Source organism: Salvelinus fontinalis, chromosome 5 (assembly GCF_029448725.1).
Source record: "Salvelinus fontinalis isolate EN_2023a chromosome 5, ASM2944872v1, whole genome shotgun sequence".
Lineage (NCBI taxonomy): Eukaryota > Metazoa > Chordata > Actinopteri > Salmoniformes > Salmonidae > Salvelinus > Salvelinus fontinalis.
Genome location: NC_074669.1, coordinates 49,609,546 through 49,628,276, shown reverse-complemented (window position 1 = coordinate 49,628,276; position 18,731 = coordinate 49,609,546). Strand labels below are relative to the sequence as shown.

The 18,731-nt window shown below is 40.9% G+C and overlaps 1 protein-coding gene across 6 annotated transcripts in view; it reads right to left on the bottom strand.

Annotated features, from left to right (window-relative positions):
- Positions 1–18,731, bottom strand: part of LOC129855778 (arfaptin-1-like) — a 39,152-nt gene that overhangs the window by 8,804 nt on the left and 11,617 nt on the right. For 4 of the 6 annotated variants that reach the window (XM_055923786.1, XM_055923789.1, XM_055923787.1 and 1 more), the window contains 3 exons: positions 15,530–15,629; positions 1,763–1,870; positions 820–932 (listed from right to left, as the gene is read on the bottom strand). In XM_055923786.1, coding sequence (XP_055779761.1) covers positions 820–932; positions 1,763–1,870; positions 15,530–15,629 — 321 coding nt within the window. The remainder of the gene's footprint in view (positions 1–819; positions 933–1,762; positions 1,871–15,529; positions 15,630–18,731) is intronic. The other 2 variants (XM_055923788.1, XM_055923791.1) reach the window with 1 other exon arrangement.

Genomic DNA, 18,731 nt, shown 5'->3' with positions numbered 1-18,731 from the left:
TCCAGGAACAGTTTGGTGACAAACAATGCTTTTTCCAGCATGATGGAGCACCTTGCCATTAGGCAAAAGTGATAACTAAGTGGCTCAGGGAACAAAAAATCAATATTTTGGGTCCATGGCCAGGAACATCCCCAGACCTTAATCCCATTGAGAACTTGTGGTCAATCCTCAAAAAGAGGCAGGTGGACAAACAAAAACTCACAATTTCTGACAAACGCCAAGCATTGATTATGCAAGAATGGGCTGCCATCAGTCAGGATGTGGCCCAGAAGTTAATTGACAGCATGCCAGGGCGGATTGCAGAGGTCTTGAAAAAGAAGGGTCAATGCTGCAAATATTGACTCTTTGCATCAACTTCATGTAATTGTCAATAAAAGCCTTTGACACTTATGAAATGCTTGTAATTATACTTCAGTATTCCATAGTAACATCTGGCAAAAATATCTGAAGACACAAAAGCAGCAAACTTTGCGAAAATATATATTTGTATCATTCTCAACTTTTGGCCACGACTGTACAATAAAGCAGGCGGCCCATAAGTAAACCTTCACAGCACACCGGGGAATTATGGACAGATGAGATCATAGGTAGCTCACCAATCCAACTCTGGCTATGAAAAGCTGTGTGTGTGTGTGTGTGTGTGTGTGTGTGTGTTACGATGCCAGGAAAAAAGGGGTAGTCTACCTGCTAAGTGGGAACCGGATTTTGAGAGGAGAGAGGTACTAAGGAGATAGAGGTGTGAAAAAGCAAGGTTGAGAATGTTTGAGTGGGAGTTAGAGAAAAAAAAGAGGGGCAGTAAGTGCTGGTGGCAAATATTACTTTGTACGTGTTGATGCTCCACTTCCTCACTAGGTCCAGTTTTTCCATGGCCGGGTTCTTCAGGTCGTCTGCCAGAACCACCGGCCCACTCTGTGGCTGCCCTTGCATAGTGCCTGAAGAGAAAGGCGACTGTCATGAATGGTCGAGAGAGGCTGTATCTGTTAGCTTGGGGCTCTGGTGAGATAAAGTGTTAGAGAATATAAAATGTAGATGTGAGACTATGGTGAATCAATCATAGGATTGATATATAATTTCCAGTCGTGTCAGGCTGGAACATGGAAACACTGAGTAAAAGTTAGATGCTGACTATGATACTTTGACGATTATCATCTACAGGTGAAATACTACAAAGTATATACATTTACCTGCAGGGAAAATAAATTAGTAACAAGCAACAGCAAGGAGTTTCATTTAGAGTAGAAGGGAGGTTTTTCTGTTTGAGGGAGAGACAACCTGCAAGGAACTATGGGAGCCCAGTGATGCAAGAGGGATACAGGAGTTAAGCAGGGATGCTAATTAAAACTCAGGTGAAGCTGTGTAAGGCTTGGTTGGTCGTAGCAAGTGTGTGTTTGTGAAATGTTGAAACAAGATGAGAACCCCTATTACCAGCTATGGGAGAAATGCAGACAACCGACAGAATTAGTTTCCAGTAGCCTAACCTCAGCTGTTACAAACCAGAGACCATCGTCAAGCTTTCAGGTAATTGCATCCTTCGCAGCTAAAAGCCAAAGGTGAAATTGAACGAAGAGAGAGAGGGGAAGGACGCGAAGACAGAAGAGAAACGGCAGTAGTAGTCGATGTAGGACGTGGACGATGGATTTTGAAGGAATGACACAGAGCCTTGATACAAAAGGAGGGTGCAAGGGAGAGAAGCCCAACCAGAAATAAGAGAGGGAGCAGAAAGCAAGTCCGTATATAATATCGTCTCTGTTGCTGCAGGTACCTTTCTGTATCTCAGTCTGACTATCGCTGATGGGTCGCGCCAGACGGCTAGCCGCGGCTGAGCTGGGAGCTACAGGTGCCACGGGAGACGTGGGCTGGCTTGCTGACACTGGAAACAGCAGGCAACAGTGGCGATTGATTAGTGAGTCAATTCAACAACACCCCCCTATCTAGCGCTGTCAAATGGAATATCCCACAGGTCCTCCTTGGGTGTTCCTTTGGGTCTAAATGGCACTATAGATGGGGCGGCCCACCACTAAGACCGAATAAGAGGTGTAATCTTGAGATGACAGGCACAGAATAGTACCACTGGACTAAAATGGGATCAGTGGCACAACTAGGTTCATATTGTACCAAGTAAAAACTCCTAGAGCAATTGGACTATCTGACACCACATTAGACACAATGTACTGTGCCTGCACCTTGCTTTTGGTTTGATGTTACTTCTCAGTGAAACCTCCATGGGATAACCTTTTTGTACTTGCCATTTAAGCCTATGCTCGACCTTTAATGAAAAGCACAGATGTCGCTGTAAAATGACAGGGTTCTATCATTACGGCCTTACCGTCTTTGTAGACTTGCCTTTGGATGCTTTTATGGGTTAGCCAGTTGAGAAGTGACATATCAGGTCTGAGTCTGTGTTCATAAAGTGTCTCAGAGTAGGAGTGCTGATCTAAGATAAGTTGACTTTTATGAAATATCATATGAACAGATCCTAGATCAGCACTCCTAGATCAGACGCTTTATGAATACTGGCCCAGGTCAGGTCAGGAACCTTCTCATTGTGTTGATGTGTTCTTATAAACACCACATACCCACAAACAGGAAGATACACAACAAACAGAGTTCAAAGTTGTTGCCTGGGACACGGTTCGACCCACCGCCGCCTTGCTGGTGATGACTGGGCATTTCAGCACATTACGCAAAGCCTCTGATGCTACTTGGCTACTATCAACCAATACTACTGTATGCTAGCTATGTCGTAAAGGACTACAACTTTCAAAGTGTACCCACTTCATTATCATTAATGCCCATGTATATTTTGTTCAAAAGTTTGTGGTCACTTAGAAATGTCCTTGTTTTTGAAAAAGCACATTTTCTGTCCATTAAAATAACATCAAACTGATCAGAAAGATAGTGTAGACATTGTTAATGACGATTGTAGCTGAAAACGGCAGATTTTGAATAGAATATCTACATAGGCGTACAGGGGACCATTATCAGCAACCATCACTCCTGTGTTCCAATGGCAGAGTTACAAAGAAAAAGCCATATATCAGACTGGCCAATAAAAAGAAAAGATTAAGATGAGCAAAAGAACATAGACACTGGACAAATTAACTCTGCATAGAAGGCCAGCATCCCAGTCGCCTTTTCACTGTTGACGTTGAGACTGGTGTTTTGCTGGTACTATTTAATGAAGCTGCCAGTTGAGGACTTGAGGTTTCTGTTTCCCAAACTAAATCAATTAGCCTTTTAAAATGATCAACTTGGATTAGCTAACACAATGTGCCATTGGAACACAGGAGTGATGGTTGCTGATAATGGGCCTCTATACACCTACAGTGGGGCAAAAAAGTATTTAGTCAGCCACCAATTGTGCAAGTTCTCCCACTTAAAAAGATGAGGCCTGTAATCATCATTGGTACACTTCAACTATGACAGACAAAATGAGAAGAAAAAAAATCCAGAAAATCACATTGTAGGATTTTTAATGAATTTATTTGCAAATTATGGTGGAAAATAAGTATTTGGTCACCTACAAACAAGCAAGATTTCTGGCTCTCACAGACCTGTAACTTCTTTAAGAGGCTCCTCTGTCCTCCACTCGTTACCTGTATTAATGGCACCTGTTTGAACTTGTTATCAGTATAAAAGACACCTGTCCACAACCTCAAACAGTCACACTCCAAACTCCACTATGGCCAAGACCAAAGAGCTGTCAAAGGACACCAGAAACAAAATTGTAGACCTGCACCAGGCTGGGAAGACTGAATCTGCAATAGGTAAGCAGCTTGGTTTGAAGAAATCAACTGTGGGAGCAATTATTAGGAAATGTTAGACATACAAGACCACTGATAATCTCCCTCGATCTGGGGCTCCACGCAAGATCTCACCCCGTGGGGTCAAAATGATCACAAGAACGGTGAGCAAAAATCCCAGAACCACACGGGGGGACCTAGTGAATGACCTGCAGAGAGCTGGGACCAAAGTAACAAAGCCTACCATCAGTAACACACTACGCCGCCAGGGACTCAAATCCTGCAGTGCCAGGCCCGTCTGAAGTTTGCTCGAGAGCATTTGGATGATCCAGAAGAAGATTGTGAGAAAGTCATATGGTCAGATGAAACCAAAATAGAACTTTTTGGTAAAAACTCAACTCGTCGTGTTTGGAGGACAAATAATGCTGAGTTGCATCCAAAGAACACCATACCTAATGTGAAGCATGGGGGTGGAAACATCATGCTTTGGGGCTGATTTTCTGCAAAGGGACCAGGACGACTGATCCGTGTAAAGGAAAGAATGAATGGGGCCATGTATCGTGAGATTTTGAGTGAAAACCTCCTTCCATCAGCAAGGGCATTGAAGATGAAACGTGGCTGGGTCTTTCAGCATGACCATGATCCCAAACACACCGCCCGGGCAACGAAGGAGTGGCTTCGTAAGAAGCATTTTAAGGTCCTGGAGTGGCCTAGCCAGTCTCCAGATCTCAACCCCATAGAAAATCTTTGGAGGGAGTTGAAAGTCCGTGTTGCCCAGCAACAGCCCCAAAACATCACTGCTCTAGAGGAGATCTGCATGGAGGAATGGGCCAAAATACCAGCAACAGTGTGTGAAAACCTTGTGAAGACTTAGAGAAAACGTTTGACCTCTGTCATTGCCAACAAAGGGTATATAACAAAGTATTGAGATAAACTTTTGTTATTGACCAAATACTTATTTTCCACCATAATTTGTAAATAAATTCATTAAAAATCCTACAATGTGATTCTCTGGATTTTTTTCCTAATTTTGTCTGTCATAGTTGAAGTGTACCTATGATGAAAATGACAGGCCTCTCTCATCTTTTTAAGTGGGAGAACTTGCACAATTGGTGGCTGAATAAATACTTTTTTTGCCCCACTGTATGTAGATATTCTATTGAAAATCATCCGTTTCCAGCTACAATAGTCATTTACAACGTAAACCATGTCTACACTATTTCTGATTTGATGTTATTTTAAAATGGACAAAAAAAGTGTTGCTTTTCTTTTAAAAACAAGGACATTTCTAAGTGACCCCAAACTTTTGAATGGTAGTGTATATTTTCCTTCTTTATTATTTCCCCCCGAACCCAATCATCCCTCCTCTAATTGGAGTAACCTAATGGACAACAATACTTAGGCTTCTACTTCCTGCTTATACATACAAGATACACATTACAGAAACAGTATATTAGTCACCTTGTTTTTTGTGTAATTTTTGTGTTACACCCTTCAGCTCCCCCCAACCAGATTTGGTTTCAATTAACCATATTTTTCAACCGTACTGTGATGTTTCACAAAAGTCCTGAACCTTTCTCATAGTTTCTACAGATTGTAATTAAAGAAAATGTTTTGTTAAAATTATTATTGATCGATTTACTATGACTTTTCAAATCCTCCAGCAGTGCTATTTGCAGAGTTAGCTCCAAGGAAATGTTGTGATTCTTCTGCCATTCCTGAACCTGCGACCAAAAACATGCTACAAATGGGCAGTACCAAAACAAGTGATCAAATGATTGACTCTGCACAGCAAAATCTGCAGAGCTGGGATGGTTGTATCCCATACACACACACACACACACACACACATACATACATACATACATACGTAAGACAACAGGTTGTAAGAATGTTACATAATAATTTACACTGAAAAGAAAAGAGAAAAATGTATTACTTATATAAATACATTATGTGGACCTAGACAACTTCTGAAAAAAGGGCAGTCGTGTTGAATACTGTTGCATAAATACGGTATCATTGAAGTGAAACTTTGGTTCCGTTAATTACAGTCACAAGAGTCAATTGATACAAACGTCAAGTCTGTGTTCAGTGACTTCACCTCCCTCCCTTGAATGGGCATGCAAAAGGTATGAATTTTTCAGTTCCCACCACAGCCTGAAATCTATACAGCTTGTGTTAATAACTTTCCAATAGTTCTTGATAAATTCCAAATGATAAACGATATCTACATGACTTGAGAGGGGACGGCGGACACTCAGAGTCCGCAGCAACCTCCGGACGCCAGCGCCTCCAATCCGTTGCCAAGGGGGAGTTAATTTATTTGCATGTGTAACGAGGATGCGATAATGAAAGAAAGGGGAGCCAGGAGGAAAACAAACGGAGATCAGAGGCAATTCATTAACACTCAATTGGACTCCTCCTTTATAAATTCAAATTTCGTCCTCATCTATCCATATCTCTGGCGCTGGACAGAGGGGCAGCTTGTTAGGGCGACAAACAAAGTACCTTGCATTTTGCAACCTGAACACCGGGGTTGAATGAGGAGGGCGAGTGTGGCGGGTCGAAACATGGGAATAACACAAACTAGGCTTGGGCAGTATCCCATACTGGGATATTTTGAAATACCGACAATATGATTTTCAATACAGTCCAAAAAATATACATTTTTATTTGATTTAATCAATACTCACAAACACACACAGTACCAGTCAAAAGTTTGGACACCTACGCATTCCAGGGTTTTTTTTATTTTTTATTACCATAGCATTTTTGTATGTTCTCTATACTTGGAAAGTATAAATGGACCAATTCGGCACATTTGGGCAAACTCCTGGCAGACTTAATACAAAATATAGTGTTGTGATGTAATTCTTCACTGAATCAGTAGGAAACCTTGCACACACTGCTGCCATCTGGACAAGATCTAAATTACACCTAGAATTCTACATCACTGTCTTGCATTTCAAAGATGCAACAACAATTAAAACATGTTTTTTTGTTTGTATTATCTTTTTCTAGATCTAATGTGTTTTATTCTACATTTCCACAAACTTCAAAGTGTTTCCTTTCAAATGGTATCAAAAATATGCATATCCTTGCTTAATGTCCTGAGCTACAGGAAGTTAGATATGAGTTTGTCATTTTAGGCGGAAATTGAAAAAAAGGGTCCAATCCATAAGAGGTTTTAAGACAAGGTCAGTCAATACGTAACTTTTCAAGAACTTAGAAAGTTTCTTCAAGCGCAGTCGCAAAAACCATCAGGGGCCATGATGAAACTGCCTCTCATGAGGCCCACCACAGGAAAGGAAGACCCAGAGTTACCTCTGCTGCAGTAGATAAATTCATTGGAGTACCAGCCTCAGAAATTGCAGCCCAAATAAATGCTTCAGCGTTCAAGTAACAGACACATCTCAAAATCAACTGTTCAGAGGAGACTGCTTGAAAATCAGGCCTTCTTGGTCATATTGCTGCAAAGAAACCACTACTAAAGGACACCAATAATAAGAAGAGACTTGATTGGGCCAAGAAACATGAGCAATGGACATTAGACCGGGGGAAATCTGTCCTTTGGTCTGATGAGTCCAAATTTGAGATTTTTGGTTCCAACTGCCGTGTCTTTGTGATACACAGAGTAGGTGAACGGATGTTCTCCACATGTGTGGTTCCCACAGTGAAGCATGGAGGAGGTGTGATTGTGTGGGGGTGCTTTGCTGTTGACACCGTCTGTGATTTATTAAGAATTCAAGGCACACTTAACCAGCATGGCTACCACAGCATTTTGCAGCGATACACCATCAGGTTTGCTCTTAGTGGGACTAACATTTGTTTTTCTACAGGACAATGACCCAACACACCTCCAGGCTGTGTAAGGGCTATTTGACCAAGAAGGAGAGTGATGGAGTGCTGCATCAGATGACCTGGCCTCCACAATCACCCAACCTCAACCCAATTCAGATGGTTTGGGATGAGTTGGACCACAAAGTAAAGGAAAAGCAGCCAACAAGTGCTCAGCATGTGTGGGATCTCCTTCAAGACTGTTGGAGAAGCATTCCAGGTGAAACTGGTTGAGAGCATGCCAAGCATGTGCAAAGTTGTCATCAAGGCAAAGGGTGGATACTTTGAAGAATCTCAAATATAAAATAAATATATGTGTTTAACACTTTTTTGGTACATGATACAATGTGTGTTATTTCATAGTTTTGATGTCTTCACTTTTATTCTACAATGTAGAAAATCGTTAAAATAAAGAAAAAACCCTTGAATGAGTAGGTGTCCAAACTTTTGACTGGTACTGTATATTACAAAATCTGGATACCACCCATTTTTAACGCAAACTACCAAAAAATCCACAATATACAGGATACATTTGAATTAAAAAGTCTAATAAATAAAAAACTAGACTCTCCAATTCAGTCACAAAGACAACAATACCAGGGATAAAAAAAGTTGAATTTGTGACAGTCTGACTTGGCAGTGCGACATATTGCCAGTGAAAAATGTTGCCTGTTAGTTTCAAGTTCACAAGCAGTTTTTATGTTTTATCATCATGATTTATTCAAAACAGTAATGTGCAAATGTCTGGGGGTGCAGATCCTGGTGCCTTGTGATAATTTGTCGGCGAGTGGGTAACCCGCTTCGACCATCCGTTCTATTGGCCAACGTGCAATCACTGGAGAATAAACTGTCTGAGCTCCGATCGAGACTATCATACCAACAGGACATTAAAAACTGTAACATATTGTGTTTGGGTTGCCGTGCATCGGCAGGACAGAACAGCTACGTCCGGTAAGACAAGGGGTGGTGGTGGTGTGGGTCTATTTGTCTATAACAGCTGGTGTGTGATGTCTAATATTAGTCTCGAGGTATTGCACGCCTGAAGTAGAGTACCATATGATAAGCTGCAGACCACACTATCTATCAAGAGATTTTCAATCTATATTTTTCGTATCCGTCTATTTACCCCCACAACCCGATGCTGGCACTAAGACCGCACTCAATGAACTGTGTAAGGACATAAGCAAACAAGAAATTGCTAATCTACAAGCGGCACTCCTAGTGGCCGGGGGCTTTAACGCAGGCAAACTTAAATTGGTTATACCTCATTTCTACCAGCATGAAAGGCCGCTCAGCAAGGAAGAAGCCACTGCTCCAAAAAAGCCATAAAAAAGCCAGGCTACGGTTTGCAACTGCACATGTGGACAAAGAGCGTTTGGAGAAATGTCCTCTGGTCTGATGAAATAAAATACAAAATAGAACTGTTTGGCCATAATGACCATCATTATGTTTGGAGGAAAAAGGGGGAAGCTTTCAAGCTGATTCAAACCGTGAAGAACAGGGGTGGCAGCATCATGTTGTGGGGGTGATTTGCTGCAGGAGGGACTGGTGCACTTCACAAAATAGATGGCATTGTGAGGAAAATGTTGTGGATATATTGAAGCAACATCTCAAGACATCAGTCAGGAAATTAATGCTTGGTCGCAAATCGGTCTTCCAAATGGACAATGACCCCAAGCATACTTCCAAAGTTGTGAAAAAATGGCTTAAGGACAACAAAGTCAAGGTATTGGAGTGGCCATCACAAAGCCCTGACCTCAATCCTATAGAAAATGTGTAGGCAGAACTGAAAAAGCGTGTGCGAGCAAGGAGGCCTACAAACCTGACTCAATTACAGCTCTGTCAGGAGGAATGGGACAAAATTCCCCCAACTTATTGTGGAAGGCAACCCAAACCTCTTGACCCAAGTTAAACAATTTAAAAAGGCAATGCTACCAAATACTAATTGAGTTAATGTAAACTTCTGACCCACTGGGAATGTGTGAAAGAAATAAAAGCTGAAATAATTCTCTACTATTATTCTGACATTTCACATTGTTAAAATAAAGTGGTGATCCTAACAGACCTAAGACAGGGAAGTTACTACTAGGATTAAATGTCAGGAATTGTGAAAAACTGAGTTTAAATGTATTTGGCTAAGGTGTATGTAAACTTCCGACTTCAACTGTACATATCCAAATCAGAAGCCATGGATTACATGCAACATTCGCACTGAGCTAAAGACTAGAGCTACCGCTTTCAATGAGCGGGATACTAATCCGGACGTTTATAGGAAATCCCGCTACGCCCTCAGACGAACGATCAAACAGGCAAAGCGTCAATACAGGACTAAGATTGAATTCTACTACACCAGCTCTTACGCTCTTCAGGTGTGCAAGAGCTTACTACTATTACAGACTAAAGGGAAGTCCAGCAGCGAACTGCCCAGTGACGCGAGCCTACCAGACGGGCTAAATGCCTTTTATGCTCACTTCCGAGGCCAGCAACTCCGAAGCATGCGTGAGAGCACCAGCTGTTCCGGACGACTGTGTGATCACGCTCTCCGTAGCCGATGTGAGCTAGGCCTTTAAAACAGGTCAAGGGGCCAGACTGATTACCAGGACGTGTACTCAGAGCATGCGCGGCCCAACTGGCAAGTGTCTTCACTGACATTTCAACCTCTCCCTGACTAAGTCCGTAATACCTACAATGTTTCAAGCAGACCACCATAGTCCCTGTGCCCAAGAAAGCGAAGGTAACCTGCCTAAATGACTACCGCCCCGTAGCACTCATGTCGGTAGCCATGAAGTGCTTTGAAAGGCTGGTCATGGCTCACAACAGCATCCTCCAGGATACCCTAGACCCACTCCAATTTGAATAGCGCCCCAACAGATCCACAAGCAATCTCATTCGCACTCCACACTTCCCACCTGGACAAAAGGAACACTTTTGTGAGAACGCTGTTCATTGACTACAGCTCAGCGTTCAACACCATAATACCCACAAAGCTCGACACTAAGCTTAGGACCCTGGGACTAAACACCTCCCTCTGCAACTGGATCCTGGACTTCCTGACGGGCCACCCCCAGGAGGTAAGGGTAGGCAACACCACATCTGCCACGCTGATCCTCAATACGGGGACCCCTCAGGGGTGCGTGCTTAGTCGCCTCCTGTACTCCCCGTTTACCCACGACTGTGTGGCCAAGCACGACTCCAATACCATCATTAAGTTTGCTGACGATGGGCCTCCCGAGAGGCGCACTACAGATCCGGGTTCGATTCCGAGCTGTGTCGTATCCGGCCACAACCGGGAGACCCATGAGGCGACGTACAACTGGCCCAGCATCGTCCGGGTTACTGGAGGGTTTGGCCGGATGTGCTTGTCCCATCAAGTTCTAGTGACTCCTTTGGCAGGTCGGGCACATGCGCGCTGACACTGTCACCAGTTGTTGCAGGTGCAGCTGGCTTCTGGGTTAAGCGAGCAGTGTATCAAGAAGCAGGGTTGTGTTTTGGAGGACATCTGACTTTCGACCTTTGCCTCTGACATTTTGAATACTGTATAAATCTCTCTAGCACAAGGTTACAATATATTCGCCGATATATATTGTCCGAGAGGGATTTACATGGTTATCAAAATTTTACGCCAGGGTAAGCCTACACAAAACACAGCCCTTAGTGTAAGTGTTTCTAAAATTCCCTATGGGAAAAATGAATGGTGGAAAAACGATTGGAACCATTTCCCTGTTTGACTGCTAGGTTTTATGGGGATTAGGACACCATTGTGGGGCTTGATTGTAGGCTATTAGTGTGTCTCCCCTTCTCGTAGGCCAATTATATGGATCAGACGCTGTTTATTGATGTGTTTTTCAGTGTCAGCAGATTAGGCTACCAAGTAATTGTCATACTAAAAAAGATTCTGCTAACGTCTCCAGTCATATAAATTGTAGTAGAATTGCATGAAATGGGTTTATAAAAAAGGCCAAGAAACGTATCTGATATAGCCTAGGCTACTCTACGCCACTACGCACTCAACCATGCATTGAAGTACTTTTTGCTAACACTGAGGTATATTAGCCTACATAATGACTATCCAATCTACTCATCACATTAACCTATTATTCCTGCAAATGTGATGATGCATGGAATGCTTTATTATAAAGCATTATTATAAAGCGCCGCCTATGGCTACAGAAACACAGCTAGCCAAATAACAGTCTGGGTGGTGCCCATCTAAACTAAAGTGTAATTACACAATAATAATATTGTCCCCTAATGTGGTTTAAGCATTGATGTGGACTTAGAAGAAGAACATAGAACATCCTATTTAAAAAGTTGGATTTTGAAAGCGAAAACCTGGGGGGGGGGGGGGAAATGGGAAATCAAAGTCCTTCCCCTGTTTTTTTTGTTGACGTTGTGTTATCAAGCATCGTTTCTTCAAATTCTGCCCTCTAGAGGATTTAGCAAGAAAGAACACATGGTACTTAAATACATTTTGCACTTTATTTTAAGTCTCTTTTCTATGCTGTTACTGTAAATCTATCCAAATCAATGTAAGAACACAACGGCATGCTAATTTAAAAGATGGCAAATCATTATAAGCCTGGTTCTGTATGGACTGCAGGCACATTATGGGACACAGGACAGGTACAACAGAGCTTTAACACCCCCATAACATGATGCTGTCACCCCCGTGCTTCAAGGTAGGGATGGTGTTCTTCGGCTTGCAAGCCTTCCCCTTTTTCCTCCAAACATAACGATGGTAATTTTGGACAAACAGTTCTATTTTTGTTTCATCAGACAAGAGGACATTTCTCCAAAAAGTATGATCTTTGTCCCCATGTACAAACCATAGTTTTGCTTTTTTATTGCGGTTTTTGATTAGTGGCTTCTTCCTTGCTGAGCAGCCTTTCAGGTTATGTCAATATAGGACTCGTTTTACTGTGGATATAGATACTTTTGTACCCGTTTCCTCTGGCATCTTCACAAGGTCCTTTGCTATTGTTCTGGGATTGATTTGCACTTTTCGCTCCAAAGTACGTTCATCTCTAAGAGATAGAACGTGTCTCATTCCTGGGCGGTATGATGGCTGCGTGGTCCCATGGTGTTTATACTTGCGTACTATTGTTTGTATAGATTAACGTGGTACCTTCAGGCTTTTGGAAATTGCTCCCAAGGATGAACCAGACTTGTGGAGGGCTACAATTTATTTGCTGAGGTCTACTAATTTCTTTTGATTTTCCCATGATGTCAAGCAAATAGGCATTGAGTTTGAAGGTAGGCCTTGAAATACATCCACAGGTACACCTCCAATTGACTCAGATGATGTCAATTAGCCTATCAGATGCTGCTAAATCCATGACACAATTTTCTGGAATTTTCCAAGCTGTTTAAAGGCACAGTCAACTTACTGTATGTAAACTTCTGACCCACTGGAATTGTGATAAAGTGAATTACAAGTGAAATAATCTGTCTGTAAACAATTGTTGGAAAAATGACTTGTGTCATGCACAAAGTAGATGTCCTAACCGACTTTCCAAAACTATAGTTTGTTCACAAGAAATTTGTGGAGTGGTTGAAAAACAAGTTTTAATGACTCCAACCTAAGTGTATGTAAACTTCCGACTTCAACTGTATGTAGGTTAAAGAAACCCGGATCCGGGAGCACCCCCACCTCCCCCACCAGTAAAAAAGCTGAATAGCATAGCTAGCATAGCGTCACAATTAAATAGTAGCATCTAAATATCATTCAATCACAAGTCCAAGACACCAAATGAAAGATACAGATCTTGTGATTCAAGCCATCATCTCTGATTTATAAAATGTTTTACAGGGAAGACACAATATGTAAATCTATTAGCTAACCACGTTAGCAAAAATCACCATTTTTCTTTGTCCACCATTTTTTCTCAACACCAGTAGCTATCACCAATTCGGCCAAATAAAGATATTGATAGCCACTAACCAAGAAAAAACCTCATCAGATGACAGTCTGATAACATATTTATGGTATAAGATAGGTTTTGTTAGAAAAATTTGCATATTTCAGGTATAAATCATAGTTTACAATTGCACCCACCATCACAACTCGACTAGAAAAAAATACAGAGAGCAACGTGTATTACCTAATTACTAATCATAAAACATTTCTTAAAAATACACAGCGTACACTAATTGAAAGACACAGATCCTGTGAATCCAGACAATATTTCAGATTTTCTAAGTGTCTTACAGAGAAAACACAATAAATCGTTATATTACCATAGCACATGTGCAAACATTATCTCAGCATTGATTCACGGCAAAAAGAGCGATAGCATTATCACCACCAAAATGTATTAATTTTTTCACTAACCTTCTCAGAATTCTTCAGATGACACTCCATATTACAACATACATATAGAGTTTGTTCGAAAATGTGCATATTTAGCCACCAAAATCGTGGTTAGACAATGAGAAAAGTAGCCAAGCTGGTCAGAAAATGTCGGGCGCCATATTAGACAGTGATCTAGTCTTATACATAAATACTCATAAACTTGACTAAAAAATACAGGGTGGACAGCGATTGATAGACAATTTAATTCTTAATGCAATCGCTGAATTACATTTTTTTAATTATCCTTACTTTTCAATACAGGTTGCGCCAAGCGAAGCTACACCAAACAAAATGGCGGCATAAGCGTTTAACATTTTTCGACAGAAACACGATTTATCATCATAAATAGTTCTTACTATGAGCTGTTCTTCCATCAGAATCTTGGGCAATGAATCCTTTCTCCGGTCTAATCGTCTTTTGGTCGAAAGATGTCCTCTTGTCCCGTCGAAATGGCCACTAACGTTCACCATGCACTCGAAAAGTGCCCAGCTCCTCGAAGTGCGTCACACAGAAATGCCATAAAATCGCCCTAAACGGATATAAATTGCTATAAAACGGTTCAAATTAACTACCGTATGATGTTTTTAACACCTATAACGAGTAAAAACATGACCGGAGAAATATTACTGGCTAAACAACAGCTTGGAAGAAGGCAAGTCCTATGTCCATCGTGCGTCAGGCGCAGAGACGAAAAGAAATGTACTTCCGGTCTTTGGTGTTTTATACAGGCCCTGATTGCGCAATCGACTCCATTCAAAGCGTCACCACGTACTGACATCCAGAGGAAGACGTAGGCAGTGTTTGTTTCTCCATAGCATTTACAGGGACCTTACAACTGACCTGGGAACAGGGGCCAAGATTTCTGAAATCTCACTCCCTGTCATGAAAAGTGCTGTAGAAGGAGTTCTGTTTCACTCAGAGACAAAATTCCAACGGCTATAGAAACTAGAGAGTGTTTTCTATCCAATAATAATAATAATATGCATATTGTACGAGCAAGAATTGAGTAGGAAGCCGTTTAATCTGGAGACCGATTTATGCTAAGTCGAAACAGCACCCCCTATATTCGCAAGAATTAAGAACTTTTGTGAAACAGCACAGTTGAAAAATATATGGCAAATAGAAATCAAATCTAGATGGTCTTCAGGGATAGATAGAAGGGGTTGAGGGTAGCTGAAAGATGGAATTAAAACCAAAAGTTAACTATTGTAAGACATACTGTGTCAGTAAAATGTATATAGTATGTATAAGCTGGAAGTAGAAGCCTAAATATTGTTGTCCATACATTTACTCCAATTAGGGGAGGGATGATAGGGTTAGGGGAAAATAATAATAAATAAATATATATACAAAAAAATACATCTGGGGGATTGGAAATGATGCAGACAATTACACTGATGGAAGCCACAATCTGCAATATTAAAGCTGACCTACACCCCCCCCCCCCCCCCCCCCCCCCCTAAAAAAAACATTTAAAGAAAATGTACTTGGTACTCTGTTCACAGTAGAAAAGAAAAAACCTGCACTCACTGGAAACAGTCTTCACATTCAATTTGCTGCTGCACGCAATTTCTTGATAGTCTGGTTACTGTACCTCTGTATGGTCCTGATGCAATGATGCCCTCTGTCATCGAGGCAAAGCTGCCAGAGCTGATGTGGCTTTCTGACAGGTTCAGGTCACCGTAAGAAGGGTCCTAAAGTCAGGGAGGAAATATTGCAACGGTCAGAGGATAGAGGTTCACACTGAATAATACAAGACTGGTGTAAAGTACTTAAGTAAAAATACTTTAAAGTACTAAAGTCCTTTTTTGGGTGTATCTGTACTTAACCTTGCTATTTAGATATAACTTTTACTTCAATACATTAAAGAAAATTCTTTACTTTTTACTCCATTTTCCCTGACACTCAAAAGTATTCGTTACATTTTGAATGCTTTGCAGGACAGAAAATTGTCCAATTCGCACACTTATCAAGAGAACATTCCTGGTCATCCCTACTGCCTCTGATCTGGCGGACTCACAAATGTTTCGTTTTTTAACTTCTTGACGCTAGGGGTCAGATTTATTTTTATTTTTTAAATAATGTTCCCAAGGTAAACGGACTATTTCTCAGGTCCAGATCGTAGAATACGCATATAATTTACAGATTAGGAAAACACACCAAAGTTTCCAAAACTGTCAAAATATTGTCTGTGAGTATAACAAAACTGATTCTGCAGGCGAAAACCTGAGAAAATCTAACCCGGAAGTGATATAAAAATTTAAAAAATAAAGAAAATCTGTGTTTCCTGGCCAGTCTTTCTTCCATTTAAAGGGGTATCAACCAGATTCCTTTTCCAATGGCTTCCTCAGGCTGTGACCAGGCTTTAGACATAGTTTCAGGCTTTTATTTTGAAAAATGAACGAGATTCTTCAAAAGTAGTCAGGTGTCCTCTGAATAGTTCCTGGGCGCGAGGGGAGCTCTCCATTTTCCTTTTCTCTCTTGTATTGAATAGGTTACGGTCCGGTTGAAATATTATCGATTATGTTTGTTAAAAACAACCTGAGGATTGATTATAAAAAACATTTGACATGTTTCTATGACCATTACGGATACTTTTTGGAATTTTCGTCGAACGGTACGAGGCTGTAGTTCTGAACATAACAAGAAAACGCGCAACCCAAATGGAGTTATGAAAGTAATATTTATCTAACAAAAAGAACATTTGTTGTGTAACTGGGAGTCTCGTGAGTGCAAACATCTGAAGATTATCAAAGGTAAGCGATTCATTATTGCTTTTCGTGACCAAGCTAACCAAGCTAATATAAGGCTAACTGTTCTAGCATTGATTGATACACTCACAAAAGCTTAGATTGCTTTCGTTGCAAGCTAAGCTGTGTTTTGGTATATTTCACTTGTGATTGCATGATTATAAATATTTTTAGTAATATTTTTTGAATTTGGCGCCCTGCAATTTAGCGGTTGTTTAGAGAAATGATCCCGCTAAAGGGATCTGTGCGCAGAGAGGTTAAATGATGTCTGAGTGTTGGTGTGACCCTGTCTATCCGTAATTTAAAAAAAACAAGACAATTGTGCCGTCTGGTTTGCTTAATAAGGAATTTTTAATTATTCATACTTTTACTTTTGAAACGTAATTATATTTTAGCAACTACATTTACTTTTGATACTTAAGTATATTTAACTAATACTTTTACTCAAGTAGTATTTTACTGGGTAACTTTCACTTGTACTCGAGTCATTTTCTATTAGGTATCTTTACTTTTACTCAAGTATGAACATTGAGTACTTTTTCCACCACCACCACCAATGAGTTTGACCTAAGTTGATGCATTCTCACGGTTTACAGAAACTGACCAATCGCAGAATTTAAATTCTCAAAAATGTGCCCATACACAGACATCGAAAGCGTCAGACTGTCACGAAATGGAACTACAATCTTCACCAAGATAAAAAATAATAATACTTCTGACAACTGAAGGACTTCAAGAAACAAGTGTCCTGCACAGGTTTGATGAGAATAGATTTTCTCTTTAAGTACATTCTGCTTGCTTCCTCTCAAATCACCATGAATCACACCAGCGGCCTCAAAGCTATTGGCTGACGTCCAGTGTAAGAGATCAAGTTGCCACCATCGGGCAACACATTGGAATTTACTTTAAAAGGGAGATGACACATCATGACAATGTTCTGTAAATAACATGATTCGTATGACATTAAAAAGGACATGTTCATTTAGATTTAGCTCTAGTTTATCACTTACGGGATTGATTCGGATGCGTTTCAAAAGCCACTGCTAACTTACCTATAGCCAATGCTAACAGAAAAAAAAAACAGTGATAGGGGTAAGATCCACATGTTCAGAATGTGTGGGCCAAACACCTAAGTAACCTCAAACCAAGGAGGAGGTACAGTATAAGGAAGGGCACAAACAGTTAGGTGAGCAGAGACACATTGCCTTGGGGGCATACGGTCCCAAGTCGGGAGCGTTACTGCTGCGCCAGACTCCGGCACTATGTATTACAATTTATTCCATCATAAAATAGGTATATATGTCAGAGATTTGTAACTGTTCTTAAGGGAAATATAGCATTATTGCTTTCCCCTTATTACACCATATAGCCTAACAAAGCACAGCACGATCCCAAACATAAATTAGACAGCAAGACCCCAATGGGGCGATGTTCTGTGTGCTTACAATGGTCACAAAAGCCTTACCGTCAGTGACATAAACAGAGGATCGACAGGATTTGAACTGCATGCGACCAATTTTCACAATGTCTGTCTTGACATTCATGTTAATACCATGTACCATCGGTCTGCATTTTCTAACATGGATAAGTATGATATATTCGTCAATCAATAAATGATAAAAATGGGCATAGATCGAGAGCAGCAACAAAACCACATGGACAACGGACAAGAATAGGCCTATGGTTTGATCCATTACATACGTAGGATTACATGTATACTGGTTAGGCTTAGGTGGTATAACGTATGTACTGGGGTATTAGGAACTAGCCACGGGATGCTTATTCAATGGCGTTGAAATTTTGTTTTACAATACATTTTAATATTTGTAGCTACTTTAAGAAAATACCTGCAGTCAACGTGTGCAATACATTAGGAGATGAAGCATCTCGCGTTCTTCCTTTCACCTATGAACATTATTTTACATAGATGACCATATTTCCCCAGAACATGTTTGTTTGTAATGAACCTGATGACCAGAACTAGAGTTCCTCTGCTGAGATCAGAAAACATGCCAGAAGGACAACAGTCTCCACAGCACTTCACCA